Source organism: Mesitornis unicolor, unplaced genomic scaffold, assembly GCF_000695765.1.
Source record: "Mesitornis unicolor isolate BGI_N332 unplaced genomic scaffold, ASM69576v1 scaffold13293, whole genome shotgun sequence".
NCBI classification, from domain to species: Eukaryota; Metazoa; Chordata; class Aves; order Mesitornithiformes; family Mesitornithidae; genus Mesitornis; species Mesitornis unicolor.
In genome coordinates, this window is record NW_010174083.1 from 42,775 (window position 1) to 56,908 (window position 14,134).

The window sequence follows — 14,134 nt, forward strand, 5'->3', positions numbered from 1 at the left end:
TCCAGAGTACCCCAGAATTAGTTCCCCAGTTCTTTTCTCTAGTGATAAAGAACTTAGAAGATATGGAAAAATTGAAACACAGTCACTGTCTTTGCAGAGCCAGCATGCCTTTGGAGAGGAGAGTATGGGGGTGGTTGAAGCTTTTTGTTTCTATTATTATAAAACAACTCATATTTAAAATCTAATTTTCAGATTGGTGACCACTTTTTATATATATACTTAAATAGCTGAAGGTGAAAGTGATGAATATTAAAATCCTAAAAATCTTGGGAAACATCATTATAGTACTTTTACTTATTATAACATATTTTCTACTTAACAATGTGGACCTTATAAATGCTTGAGTTTCCTGTCAGTTAAAGTAATCAATAAAATAAAATAGTTTTGTTATTTTTATAGATTTTGCACCTGCCTTCTCAGGTCCGTCTCTTTCTTTATAAAAATGTTAAATTTCTCAATGGGCTCATTGAGAAACTGATGGCAAACTGAGGGCTGGGCTGCTCTCCTTCACCAACAAAGGTTTTACAGCTGAATACAGAGAGCAAAAGCAGTCCACAGAGAAACTAATGCAGTTATAAGGACCAATAACAAATCCAACGAACAGTTAAATATATAGATAATCTGGCTAAAGTCAGCGATGTTGCTCATATTGTATAAGTTTTTGCCAGCCTAAGGTCTAACATTAAAGCTAAAGATAGGAAAACAGATGCCAGTATTTTAAACAGGAAATTAGTTATGTCTAAATATTCAGCTTTGTTATTATTATGGAGATATATATTGCATGACCATAACTGTTTTCCATATAGTAATTGTAATTTATATAAACACTTTTATCCATTTGTTCTGTGCTGTGGAATTTGATTTTTTTTACTTTTTTTGCATTCATTCCCTCATTAGACACTGAAAGAGTTTTATCAGGTAAGGAATTGTTTCACTGCATTTTTTTTAGCAATGAAGTAGTTGTAAAATATAGATAATTTGGTATAAGGTTGTGGTTCTTTTGTGCTGACTTAATTGTATTTTAAGACATTTTGTGTTTCTTAATACTGCTAAAGTATGACATACTTTTTTTTTTTCAGGAAATACAGAGCTGTACTGTAGATCTAGGTATTACATCAGACAGCTCTAATCACCCAGACAACAAGAATAAGAATCGATACATAAACATTGTTGCTTGTAAGTAAATGCATCAATTGGTGTTTTGTTTAAGAAATAAGTATAGACAAGTATAGATTTATATGTTATTAGAGGAAAAAAAATACCTCTACATTGAAAGCTCTGGCTATTCTTCAGCAAAATGCTTGGAGAGGAGTAGCGTGATATTTCACGTCTCTTCCAGTTACTCCTCTGGCATTCTACTGCTTTGATGAGCATGCGTTAGCAAGACGAATTTGTGTCTTCTGTGATGACCCAAAGGGAGTTGGGAGATTTCATTATAATGCCATTATAAAGCCAAAGAAGCTGTGTTTTGATTGCCAAAATTAATCCATCTTTGATCTGGAATAATGATGATTTATCCTCTCTAGGAACTTCACAATCCTTGGATATATTTACTGTCATAGATAAATATAAATGTGCTGGTTTTATGTTGTATTGTGCCCTGCCACAGTGTAACAGATCAGCTTCATTAGTCAGGATGTATCTTTTCCCATTGCATTGCCCTTCTTTACTATCCCAGATTTTTCTTTCTTAAAACACATCTATTCAGTTTTGTTAATCTCTCTTTGAAGCTGTTGCTTCTGGGCTCTTGATCATTTTGGTGGCTTAATATATTTTTCTTAACTCTCTATAGCATTTAAACTTTGTTCTGATAGCAAACAGCTCTAAATTAAATACATATTCAGCATTCAGCATCACTACAGCTTAATAGAAGAAGAGACAGAATCAGCCCATCTGGCAAAAGACAACCTAAACCAGCAGCAAGAAATCCCATTCCATTTGGTTGAACGTACCTCTAGAGGGAAGGGAAGTCCGAGATTTTCCTCTGCCACTCCGTGTTTGTACCTGATGATACACAAGGTGCCAAACCAGGGGCTTTGTTGTCAAAGGGCAGTGAGCAAATAGCTTAGGGCAGTGCGAGTAGCAAGAACTGCCCTGTGCAACTGAATCAGGTCTCCAATCCATGTAATCAGTACAGGCTACAGAAAGCTTCAGCTCTCCCTGAAGCCTGAGGTAGCCACTGCTGAAGATCTTCAGCTAAACAGCTTCTCCAAGGTCCCATCATTTTCCAGGCTCTGCTCTCTTTAACTTGGAATGACTCTGCCCAAACACTGGTGCCTGCTTTCATCTGAGACATCCCAGCAGCCAGGACACTGTGCAGGCTTGGCAGTTGCAACACAGGACTTAGAAAAGACCCATGGCCCTTCACTAGCAGCAGCTGAAGGCCGTAGGGGAATATGTCACACTGCCTAAAACTACACCAGGTGCTGCTGTTCAGGCAACTAAACTCTGAATCCTTGAATCCTTGGATTCATCACTTTATTTTTCTGCAAACTAGAATTTTGAATCTGATTCATACGTAAGCACAGGATGTTTGCGTATGTGATTGTCTCTGTATTAGTCTTATCTATTGTGAAAAATCCATTTCAGTGTTTTAAAAAAATATTTCTTATAGAAAGAAGATAATTCTTGCAGGAAAAAATGCTTATTTTCTCATTTGTTTTCCTACAGATGATCATACTAGGGTTAAATTAGCACAGCTTGCAGAAAAGGATGGAAAACTGACTGATTATATTAATGCCAACTATGTGGATGTAAGTGCCCTTTTCTATCTGCCAGCCCATTCATCTCTCAGCCTTTTCTGTAAATACTGATGTTTGAAGGTAAATAGACTTAATTTAAAAATAACTAACACAATACTACAGATTTTGTTAAAAAAACCCTTTAATTATCTGAGTTAAGCCTACAAAGTTAATGCACAGGTTAAACTCCAATTCTTTCTTGAATCTATCTTGATATTGTAGCAGCTGCAGCTTAGTGAAGAGCTTTATAAAAAAAAAAGTTCTGTCATATCTGAGTCGTTTCAGAAGCATTTCGCATCTCAGTGTTTGTTCTTTTATCCATTTTTGGTAAGTGGTTAATTCTTCTGCCTGAGATAATCTCATGAGAGAAAGATGCCATTTGGCTGAGAGCCTCATCGAGGTACCATTTATTCAGTTTTTGTTACCCAGTAATTTACATGCAAATGATCTTGATTCATTTTTTAAACCACTATTGAAACAGATGTCTCATAATCACTATCTTATCAACATTCTGCCGGAACACGAGCACTTGAACATATATCCTGTTTGATGGAATGATAAACATTGACATAACAGTTTCATTCATATGTCATCTGGTACCACAGGTTTTCTGCGAATTGGTTAGTTATAAGTTCAAAAGTACCTAAAAGCTTTTGAGATTCTTTAAAAATAGATACATAAAATGTCATGTTCTCCTACCAACCTCCTCTTGCTCGCGGACTGTGATTTGACAAGTGTCATTTGTTATATTTCAATTTAGGGCTACAACAAGCCAAAAGCCTACATAGCAGCTCAAGGACCACTAAAATCGACAGCAGAAGATTTCTGGAGAATGATATGGGAACATAACGTAGAAGTTATTGTGATGATAACTAATCTCGTTGAGAAAGGAAGGGTATGAGTACCTTTGTCTGTTATTTATTTCTCTGATGTTGGTAGATCTACCTCTAGCAGACTCCTTTCTCTCTTTTAAAAATATGGTTTACGCGTTTAATGAGAAATAAACCCAGGAGTTTGTAGTAGTTACTTGTACTAGCATTGACTGTAGAAGTATGAAGTTGACAATTTGTAGTATGAAGCTAAAGAAAACTTTTAAACTCAATTGCCATTAACTGAAGTCTTGAAAATACCATGGTCTGACTATGAAAGACTGTCTTGTACTAAAAACAAGATTTCTTCTATATATTTCAGATTGGCCAGATTGTGGATCTTCTGCCATGTTCTGCTAGCAGTCTGCTCACCATTATTCTCTTTCCCAGGGCTGCCTTAAACCCAGGAAAGGAGAAAGCCATAGTTTGGGTGGATTATATTATTTTCTTTAGATTTTAGAGTGCCTACGGAATGGCAAGTTCCACAATATTAAAGTGCCTAATCTCTGATAGTTTGGTTTAAACCTCTCTTTTTTTTTAGTATTCCAAATAAAGAGCATCTTCGCACAGTCATCTCTCTTTACAGCACAAAATAAATACACATTATTTGTTCTCTTGCACTAAAGATCATGTCTATTATAAACTGCATATATTGACAGTCCCTATATCTTTTTGTGATTGACCATGTTCTCAAATTTGAACATTTCTGATTGCTAGTTCAACAATTTGTTTTCTTTTTTTCTCTGTTTTCATTTGTTTTCTAACAGAGAAAATGTGACCAGTACTGGCCTGCCGAAGGTAGTGAAGAATATGGGAACTTCTTGGTTACTCAGAAGAGTGTTCATGTACTTGCCTATTACACTGTGAGGACTTTTACTCTTAGAAACACCAAGATCAAAAAGGTTGGTGGCATCCTGAAAACATAGTTTGGGCAAAAGGGAATGTTTAAAGTTGCTCAGAGTATTTTTTAATATTAGGTATTATACGTAAAGCTGAATCCTGCAGGTGTCAGCCAGCCAAGGTGCTTGTCAACTGCAGCTAGTTTGACCAGGTCAACAAACTGGGAAGACACTGGCCTGTAATACTGGTGTGATGTAGGACTTTCAGGGAAAAAGCAGTGATCACTTTGGAGAGCTGATGTAGACTTTGCCTGCCTGGTGAGCAGAAAGACAGCAGCTAGTAGAAAATGTGGCATGAATTAAATTATCCACCTCAGCTCTCCATTTTCCTTTTTAAGGACAGGTGAGTTCACACCTTGGTTTATTGTCATCCAAACCAGCATGTTCTCAGCTCAGCAGTGTGACATTGGCTGCTTTGAGGGAGATTCTGAAAGCTTAATTTATTTTAGCCACCTAAATCTAGTCTTTCAGCCCCCCTGTACAATTAATGCATAAGGTACAACACTTACTGTCAGGCACTTTATTTTGCCTATTTTTGGAACCAGTCTTTGAGATCTCTGAAGGTAGCCTCACCTCTGAGATGCCATTAAGGGATGAAGCTTAGAAAAGCAGCCTACACAAGGCTACTTCCCTTGTAGATGACTTAAGCTGGGTGAGATGAATCCTACCCTTTCTGTCTGCCCAACAGGAGCATAGTGGCAGAAATACCAGGGACTCTTAACAGCAGCTGTAATTTGTTATTCCTCCAGTGCTCTTAACCTTTCTCTATGGCTTTCTAAGGGACAATGCCAGGTCATTTTTCCACTCAGTGGGCAAGCTGCTGCAACAGAAGCACTGGCCCTTCCTCTTCAATTTGAAAGCTGGAATATTCAGAGCTAGGTGGCATGCTGTTAACTAAACAGGGACTGTACTAATTCAAGAGCTATCAGGTACGTAAATAAAACTATGAAGAGCTGCCTTTTAAATGTAGGCTGCTTACATATGGGATTATTTTTCTGTTGCAGGGTTCCCAGAAAGGGAGGTCTAGCGGACGTATAGTAACTCAGTACCACTATACCCAGTGGCCTGACATGGGTGTTCCAGAGTACACGCTGCCCGTGCTCACCTTCGTGCGGAAGGCATCGCACGCTAAGCGCCACGCTGTCGGGCCTGTTGTGGTTCATTGCAGGTGTGGTTTTTACTGCTGTAAGGTTCACTCCGCTTTTGTTTTGCAGAAAAAAAACACAATTTTTCAGTGGTGGGTTGAGCAAAATTTCTCTCTCTCATTTAACAATTCCTGATGGAATAAGATTAATTTCTTAACTGGTATTTCTATCCTTAGTAAGGCCAACTAATCAACTGCCTGTGCCACTTCTATAAATCTCCATAATGGCTGTAAACAGGATGATGCTGCTCTGCATTATGTTTGGTTGTTGGGGTTTTTTTTGCAAAAATGCTTTTCTTTTTACTTTTTTCCACATTTCTATACTACTCTCTTGATTTCTGTGAGCATACCAGATACATATATAGCAGTAATTGTTTCAGTTCTGCAAAATATATCATTAGGAGGTTTTTGGCTTATGCTTGCTTTGGTGCAGGGATCCTCTGTAATCCTAAAAGGAGCTCGAAAGAAGACTCACTCTATTCCTGGCTGAACTACAACTCTGCTGTTTTTAACATTACTCTGCACTCTAGCAGTCACTTGCAATGGAGGAGCATTCTGGGGCACGGTTTAAAGTCTGCATGTGCTGCAGTGTACAGGCAGGTGTTCTGTCAGTGCCCACTAAAACTGGGCAGCTCAGGGAAAATTGGTTAAAAAAGAGCTTGTAGGGCCTGGAATGACTTCACAATGCCCGTGAAGGACAGGGTTATTGTAAAATATATAAGCAGGTTCTGGTTTTCCACTGTAGTACCTCAGCTTTGATGGAACATTTGGAAAGAGAACCTCCTCATGAATTCTGTCCTTCTGGAGCTGACTCTGAGGAAGCCAACAGGTAAAGTTGTCTCACAAATGCTGCAAATGAAGATATTTTATTTCTGGAATAACCTAATCTGACTGAAATCTGTTTTTAGCTTGGAAAATGAAAATTCCACATTTTGTTTGTTCTCCTGCTGTCTACATCCTGCCTGTTCAAAATAAGTTTCCCCAAAATACCAAGTCTGAGATCTATGCCAGCAGGCTGAGAGATCAGCAATACACTATAAGTCAGTTAAACTGAGTTTTTAAATAAGGAAGAGTGATAAGAGGTCAGTCAGACCTCTCCATTGGGTCATAGATATAACTCATCTCTGTCTGTAGGCAGTTTTATTTGGCTTTTAGTTCACCTGTCCTGATGCACTATGGAATTTCAAAGGAGTCATCTCATGTTAGAAATGTAACTTTTATTTCTCTTTACAGGCTACATGGAGGAACTTCATGAAACTTTTTTTCCCTATTTTTGTATTTTGGTACTTTTCATGTTTTGTCTTTTGTAACAAGTACAGATGGCATCTGGTAATCTTTACACTTTTTTGTCTCTAATAGTGTGTTAATATCCTAGACCTTTCAGTTTTATATCCCGTTTATGTAGACAGTTTATTACAGCAATCTTGGTTCACACTACCCATGCTTTGTGCCACCTCTGTGGAAGAAATGAGATGATTGAATTAGCTGTCTGGACTGAGCTTGGATCTGCCCATGAGGGACCACACAGAACTAGCCAAGTGTTGCTGTCAAGTTACACATGCCAATGCACATAACATTTTACATGACTTCAATTGGAATTACAACTGACTAGTTCCCATATATGACTAGATAAAAAATGACCTCTTGACTTTGTACTCTCTACTCATGTATTTTATGAATGAAGTTGTTTTTTAATCTTACAATACAGCCAGTTTTATGCTGAATCAGAGTTCATAACAGGAGTGAGTTGATTAACCCTTTCTTCTGCATCTTCCCCTTTTAAGAAGTGTTTCAACCATTGCTTGCCCTCTTAGCTGTATCTGGAGAGCGATAAGGTTTTTATATTACAAATGTACCTTCAGCAGCTCTGCCACTTCCTGGGGTTTTCCTCAGTCTGGTGTCTTTGAAACTTCCTATATCAGTAATGGGTAGCATAATGCAACTTTCCTTTTAAAGTGATGTGTGTTTCAACATGGAAGAACTTGGGCACATTAACCATATCCAAATGCTGACATATGCCACTGTTTCTAGGTATATGTGACAAAGTATTCTAAGGAATATCAGAAGCCTGAAAATCGCAGACCTGCAGGAAACCCCTTAGTTCTATTTCAATTGATACTTTAAAAATCATTTGAGAAAATGATCTTTCCATCTATTCTTGCACAAAGAAAAAGATGAGTTGAAAATATTTTTCATCATTACCAGCATTGAAGTTTTAGCAAAGTATCTCATATAATAAAATGGTTTGTAGGGGAATATCTTCCCTATGCACCAGTTTGTTGAAAAAGCTACGTATAAGAAACAGTTCTTTTCACTGTTGTTTTACTTCAGCCTCAAGACTATTTTTTTTGTTTTGTAGTGCTGGTGTTGGAAGGACAGGCACATACATAGTGTTAGACAGCATGCTGCAGCAAATTCAGCATGAAGGGACAGTCAACATATTTGGATTCTTAAAACACATACGTACCCAAAGGAACTACTTGGTGCAAACTGAGGTAAGACTGAAATGTAAATAGTGAGAGACCATTACAGACTATTTTTGTTTGCAGGAGGAGAGATGATACAGTCTTCTTTTTGTCACCATGTGACAGACTGGCAAACACTCACCAGACTGGATTTTGCCATTTGCTTCCCTTGTTTCTATAGAGACATCTTTCTAGTCCCGCTTAGGGCAATGCACTAGAAATTACCTGTCTGTGGGCTCTTGTCTGTTTATTAAGAAGGACTCAGGAGAAAGAAATTCTATATAAATCATCCTTCCTGCAGTAGCAGTTTCTTGGCAAGGCACGCATTTTTGTCATAGATTTTTTTTTAAGGAAACACCATTGTCAGGCTTTGAGATCTTCACTGAACCTGATCAAACAGTTTATATCAGGCAATAAAAGGTAGAAAAGAAAGCTATTTCAACAGACTATCTATAGCTACTTTAAACTAAAGATTATATACAGTATAGTGAAAGACCGGAAGAAAACAATAAGGACAACAGCAGGGCATTTAAAAGTATTTCAGGTTTCAATAACAGGTGGTTAGATTCCCCAGGGCCTTTCAGTAGAAAAAAAGGCAATCAACAACAGCATGGGCACTTGTTCCAAATGATGTGAGAGAGAAAGTAGAGCATGGCAGTAGGAATGGGGAGTGATCACTTTATTGCAAGAAAAACAGGGAGAGCCACATAACAAGCTGTCTTGAAAATTTGACTCAAGGCTATGCTTGCATTTTTAACTCTGTTCTGTAAACATGAGCTTTCACTGTAGAAGACCACACAGAATCACAGAACATTAGGAGTTGAAAGGGACCACTTTTGAGAAAACTCCCCTAAAGCAGCACACTGTGAAGAAATACTGACCACGGCAGAAGTGGCAGCTTAGCCAGAGGTGTGCAGGGCAATCTGAAAATAATTTGAGTTTAGATGTTTGGTTTTATTTTCCTAGGAGCAATATATCTTCATTCACGATGCGCTGGTTGAAGCGATACTCAGTAAAGAAACAGAAGTTCTTGAGACTCACATTCATGCCTATGTTAATGCTCTCTTGATACCTGGACCAACAGGAAAGACCAGACTGGAGAAACAATTTAAGGTGAGCTCTCTGAGATAGTAACATTTTTGAATGACTTAAAAGTAGGTATCTCAACACAAGTTTCAGTGGTTTTCTCTATCTATAATTTAACTGCATACTTCTCAAAGCTACACATGCCCAGACCAAAACATCACAGAAAAGTCTTCTGCATTCTTTTGAAGATTCTGATTAATCTGGTTGATTTTACTACCAATCAAAAAAAAAACAACCCTAAAAACTAGGAAAAACCTGCTTTCCAAACTTATGTCATGCCTAAGCAGTATATATACACCATTGTGTGTGTATATGTATACATATACATATATACACGTATACATATACACACATTCCTTTTCATACTCTTGTCTGTTTGAATTGTATTTGTTAAAACTAGTTAGTCAATGAGACCTCCCAGATCAGTCCTATTTTCCTTTCGCAAGTTTGGAGAGAAAATCAAAAAGCTCATAACTGGAATGTCTAGAGCTGCCTCACATCAAGAGCTATACTGTCTGTATAATTATGCAAATTTTTCTGTTTTCCAAAACTAATTAAACTTAGACAACTGTGCAGGCAAAATGGAAGTGATACCGGATGGCAAGAAGCACTGGGGGACTCAATATGGAACTTAAAGTGGCATTTCCTTCAAAGACATGCTTATGGACCTAGGGCACAAGAATCATTTGAACAGATATCACAGAATCACAGAATAACAGTGAAAAGATTCTGATGACTTGCTAAGTAGTTTAGCCAGATAACTAGATACCTAAAGTTAAGAGAGACAGCTAACCTGCAATACATTTGATGCAGCTAATGAAGGAATCACTTTTGTACAGTGGTCTGATTTTTTTTAATATCATTGTTTCAGTTACTGAGCCAGTCTAACACACAGCAGTGTGATTATTCAACTGCACTCAAACAGTGTAACAGAGAAAAGAACCGAACTTCATCCATCATTCCTGGTGAGCTTGTTCAGATCAGCTTCTTTGGGTGGCAAAATGTTTGTGAACTGTGAGTCAAACCTCTAAGCTTTCCTCAGCAAGAACTGGAAACACCTGCATTGGTGTGGAGCAATGTTCTCTAAAGTACTTTTCGTGAAGAAATTATTTAAGTACTACACATAGGAAAACAAAATAGATGGCTGTATAACACTTTACTCTGATTGATGGAGCTTAGTGTTATCATTATTAGTGTTATTATTATTACTATGAGATATGTGAGATAATTGCTATAATACATGAGTCATTGCAACACACGTACTAGTTCATGACTTTTTTTTACAGTGGAAAGATCTAGAGTGGGTATCTCATCACTGTCTGGTGAAGGGACAGACTACATCAATGCTTCCTATATTATGGTAAGTCAGTTAACTGTATTGGTGAAAAACAGTGTCCCATTGTATAGCTGTTTATAGAGCTGCCATGTGTCCATGTTAGGGTGGCACAATCCTGATTTTGAAAGCTCCCCTCTTCCATTATTCACTCAGTCTGAAAGAATTACTTCCCCCATGAAGTATTGGTGGGTTTAAGTTTGGTTAAGAGCATTGCAATCTGTAGAACCAGAAATCCCATAGCAGTTTTAAAAACTAGTATAGTTAAATGCCACCTGTAGAAAGACCTTTTGAGATGAACTAAAAGTGTTAACAAGTTAGTTTTTAATGCCTGTACTGTGCTTTGCCTTCTTGTGTGTACTCATTCTACAGAGCTTTTGCAGCTGGCATAGCCCAAGGCACTCTAGCTCATCAGCTTTCCATTATTTTTTTGTTCCTTGGGTTTTCTTCAACTCTTTTCCCCTTCATTAGCTGAGAGGGAGGACTAAATGCTTCCTGGACATTCAGGAAAGAGATGGGAAAGCTCCCTGCAGTGCTTTGTTTGCATGAGCCTTCAGCAGGTGCCTTAATGCAAAGGAACTCTCTTTTGTGGTAAGAAGCTGATCTGAGGCATCTGTACAAATTAAGAGACCACTTGGGATTTTTGAAGATCTTTCTTTCATTTGTTTCCGGTTACCGGCTTCTCTAGAAGTCTCGATAATGCAGAACAATTAGCATATGTGTATGAGTTAATGTATTTTCATTATGAGTTGTCTGTTCAAGTCTCCACTGATTTCTTTTGGGTTTTTTTGGGTTTTGATCAATTTTTTAAAAAGTTTTAAAAATTATTTCAGTGTAATTGATTTTATTCTTTTCATCTGGAAAATACTGCAATGGCAGTTTTATATTCTTCTAATATTTGTAGGAAGCCAAAGGAGGCACAAGTCTGCAATTAATTTTCTAGGCTTCTGGCTTTGTCCACTGAAAGCTTCCTTTAAATATTAATAGCTGGGCATCAGTTCTGAGTCTGTTGATTTTGTTTTGCAGGGTTATTATCAAAGTAATGAATTCATTATTACCCAGCATCCCTTACTACACACTATCAAGGATTTTTGGAGAATGATATGGGACCACAATGCCCAGCTAATAGTCATGCTTCCCGATAGCCAGAATATGGTAAGTTTTGTTGGTGATTGTTATGGGTTTATTTATGAATTTTATTAGTATTGTCATTTTGAAATATACAGGACATGAGACAATATCTTAGATTTTGGAAAAAAAGTTAATAATACTATGCTTAATGTAAAATCCTTAAATCATCTAGTGGAATTCTGGAGATCCTTGTCTCGGCAGATTGCAACCAGCATGAGAAAGCATTGAATCATTCCTCTATAATTTATTAAAATACCCAAACAGCAGCAGTAACTGTTACGAAAGGTTAGTTTTCACCCCAGGACTTTTACTTTAGTTATAATACGGCTTCTTCAGCAACTATTATTAGGTAAAGAGAGAAATAGGAGATTGTTTCTCTTGCTCATCCCCTAGAGTTACAAATAAATGTTTAGCAGGGATTTATCTGACTCTAAACAGCAAAGGAAGCTCACATGTTCATCCTGTATGTGTAGTTTAATAACAAATGAATATGTTTTTCAGTTACTAGAAATGCAGGACTAGCTGAAAGCTATTGGTACTTGGGGAAATCTTGAGATGTGAGAGGACATCCTGTTTGGTAATGAGCTTGGTGGAAATTCATGCAAATTCTTTGGAGAGTCTTGCGTGACTGGAAAAACATGTACAACCAAGACAATATTTGGTTTTTCTTCTTCTCATCAAATGTTTTATGAATGTCACACTTCCTATAAAACAGATGGGTTGTTAAGGTAGCCTTTGTAATAATGGAGGTTGTTTTGCCAGGAGGTGCTGGTTTATTAGAAGCCCAGTAGGAAAGGCACTCAGACTCTGTAAAATATCATTTAAAATGCTCTTTATTAGACCTAACACTATAAAGGAGAGGGTAGTGCAGATAATCTTACAGCCCATCAGATGCTAGTAACCCCAAGTTGTACAGCATTGACTGGACCTGTGCTCAAGGTACATCATGTCACGCAGCATCCATGGAAAGATTACCCCCATTTTGGTCACTCAAGCTAGTATATGTTTTTTTCTTAAAAGTAAACAAGTCTGTTCATAATTTCTGCTGTCAGACTGAAAGGATGTTCTCGTGATGACTCCTTGCTGCACTTTTAGATAATCCCAAGGCCACGAAGGTGGCACAGTTGCTGGTATTGATTGGGAGCGGCCCACAGGCTCCTCTCTTACAATCCAGCAGCTATGTTCATCCTGTAGCCATGGGCTATGGGCCACACAACACAGCCTGAAGGCCAGGCTGGACATGTGGCACAGTGTGACACAGCACATGTTGACTGTCATGTGGAACGCTTTCTACACAGGGTACAGTGGTCTCCTGGTCAGGATCACTACAGAGGTGTCTGAAAACCATCACTTGTGATGTTTTTAATCTCACTCAAATTTTGATTTGTCAATTTAAATCTAGCTAGTTGCATTGATTACATACATGACACATTACTTATTGTGTCGGATTAAGTTTTATTTTAAGAGCTCAACATTACTTACTTTTATGGCTTCTTTTCTTTTCCTGGAGGCTGAAGATGAATTTGTATATTGGCCAAACAAAGATGAGCCTATAAACTGTGAGACTTTCAAAGTTACTATGATTGCTGAAGAACACAAGTGTCTGTCTAATGAGGAGAAGCTCATAATCCAAGACTTTATTTTAGAAGCTACACAGGTAACACTGTCATAACCATGTAACTCAGTTCTTGATTTGTTAAAGGTAATCCCTACATTTTGTTACATTTTCTATGATAAATGAGTGATAAAATTCCACGCTCTTGAAAAACCCAGGGAGCGAGTAACCTCTACAGGTAACATGGTGGCATTGGAATAGGATAGTCCAACCTCCACAGTGGTGGGATTCTGTATCTGGAGGCTGGAGCCAAACTGGAACAGGGTAAAGGATAAAAATACAGTCAGTCAATCTCTTACCAATTTTTTTTTCGCTCTTTTAGGATGACTATGTGCTTGAAGTGAGGCATTTTCAGTGTCCAAAATGGCCCAATCCTGATAGTCCTATTAGTAAAACTTTTGAACTGATCAGCATCATCAAAGAGGAAACTTCCAACCGTGATGGACCCATGATTGTACATGACGAGTAAGAATACAACTTTCAGTTTTTTCTGAAGTTTTTCTGTAGAACTATTCTTTCATCTCACTTAAAGTGAAAGCCACTGAAATGAGGCACAAAGTCTGCACCTAACAGTAGTGCTGCTGCTTCTGTTTCAGCTGCATCAACAGGAGAAACACTTTTATTTTATCACACTTCAATGTTCTCTTTTCAATTCTATCATTTTGATACTCTGGATGATTGCCGAGTAGGGCACTGAATCCAGGCTTCACTGCCTATTATTGAAAGAAGAAAGACTATTTAGATGAGGCAGTTTACCCTTCTCCAGCTGTTTAATAATGGCCAAAAATACTGAAATGTTGAAATACTGAAGGACCTGAGGCCTTCAAGATTTGGTTACTAGAGGACTGTAG

The 14,134-nt window shown here is 37.8% G+C and overlaps 1 protein-coding gene across 1 annotated transcript in view; it reads left to right on the top strand.

Annotated features, from left to right (window-relative positions):
• PTPRZ1 (protein tyrosine phosphatase, receptor-type, Z polypeptide 1) overlaps positions 1 to 14,134 on the top strand; it is a 58,901-nt gene that overhangs the window by 41,656 nt on the left and 3,111 nt on the right. Inside the window, exons 13-24 of the mRNA XM_010180939.1 lie at positions 1,080 to 1,176; positions 2,671 to 2,753; positions 3,502 to 3,636; positions 4,378 to 4,512; positions 5,514 to 5,677; positions 8,013 to 8,148; positions 9,085 to 9,231; positions 10,076 to 10,169; positions 10,491 to 10,564; positions 11,564 to 11,692; positions 13,179 to 13,325; positions 13,606 to 13,748. Coding sequence (XP_010179241.1) covers positions 1,080 to 1,176; positions 2,671 to 2,753; positions 3,502 to 3,636; positions 4,378 to 4,512; positions 5,514 to 5,677; positions 8,013 to 8,148; positions 9,085 to 9,231; positions 10,076 to 10,169; positions 10,491 to 10,564; positions 11,564 to 11,692; positions 13,179 to 13,325; positions 13,606 to 13,748 — 1,484 coding nt within the window. The remainder of the gene's footprint in view (positions 1 to 1,079; positions 1,177 to 2,670; positions 2,754 to 3,501; positions 3,637 to 4,377; positions 4,513 to 5,513; positions 5,678 to 8,012; positions 8,149 to 9,084; positions 9,232 to 10,075; positions 10,170 to 10,490; positions 10,565 to 11,563; positions 11,693 to 13,178; positions 13,326 to 13,605; positions 13,749 to 14,134) is intronic.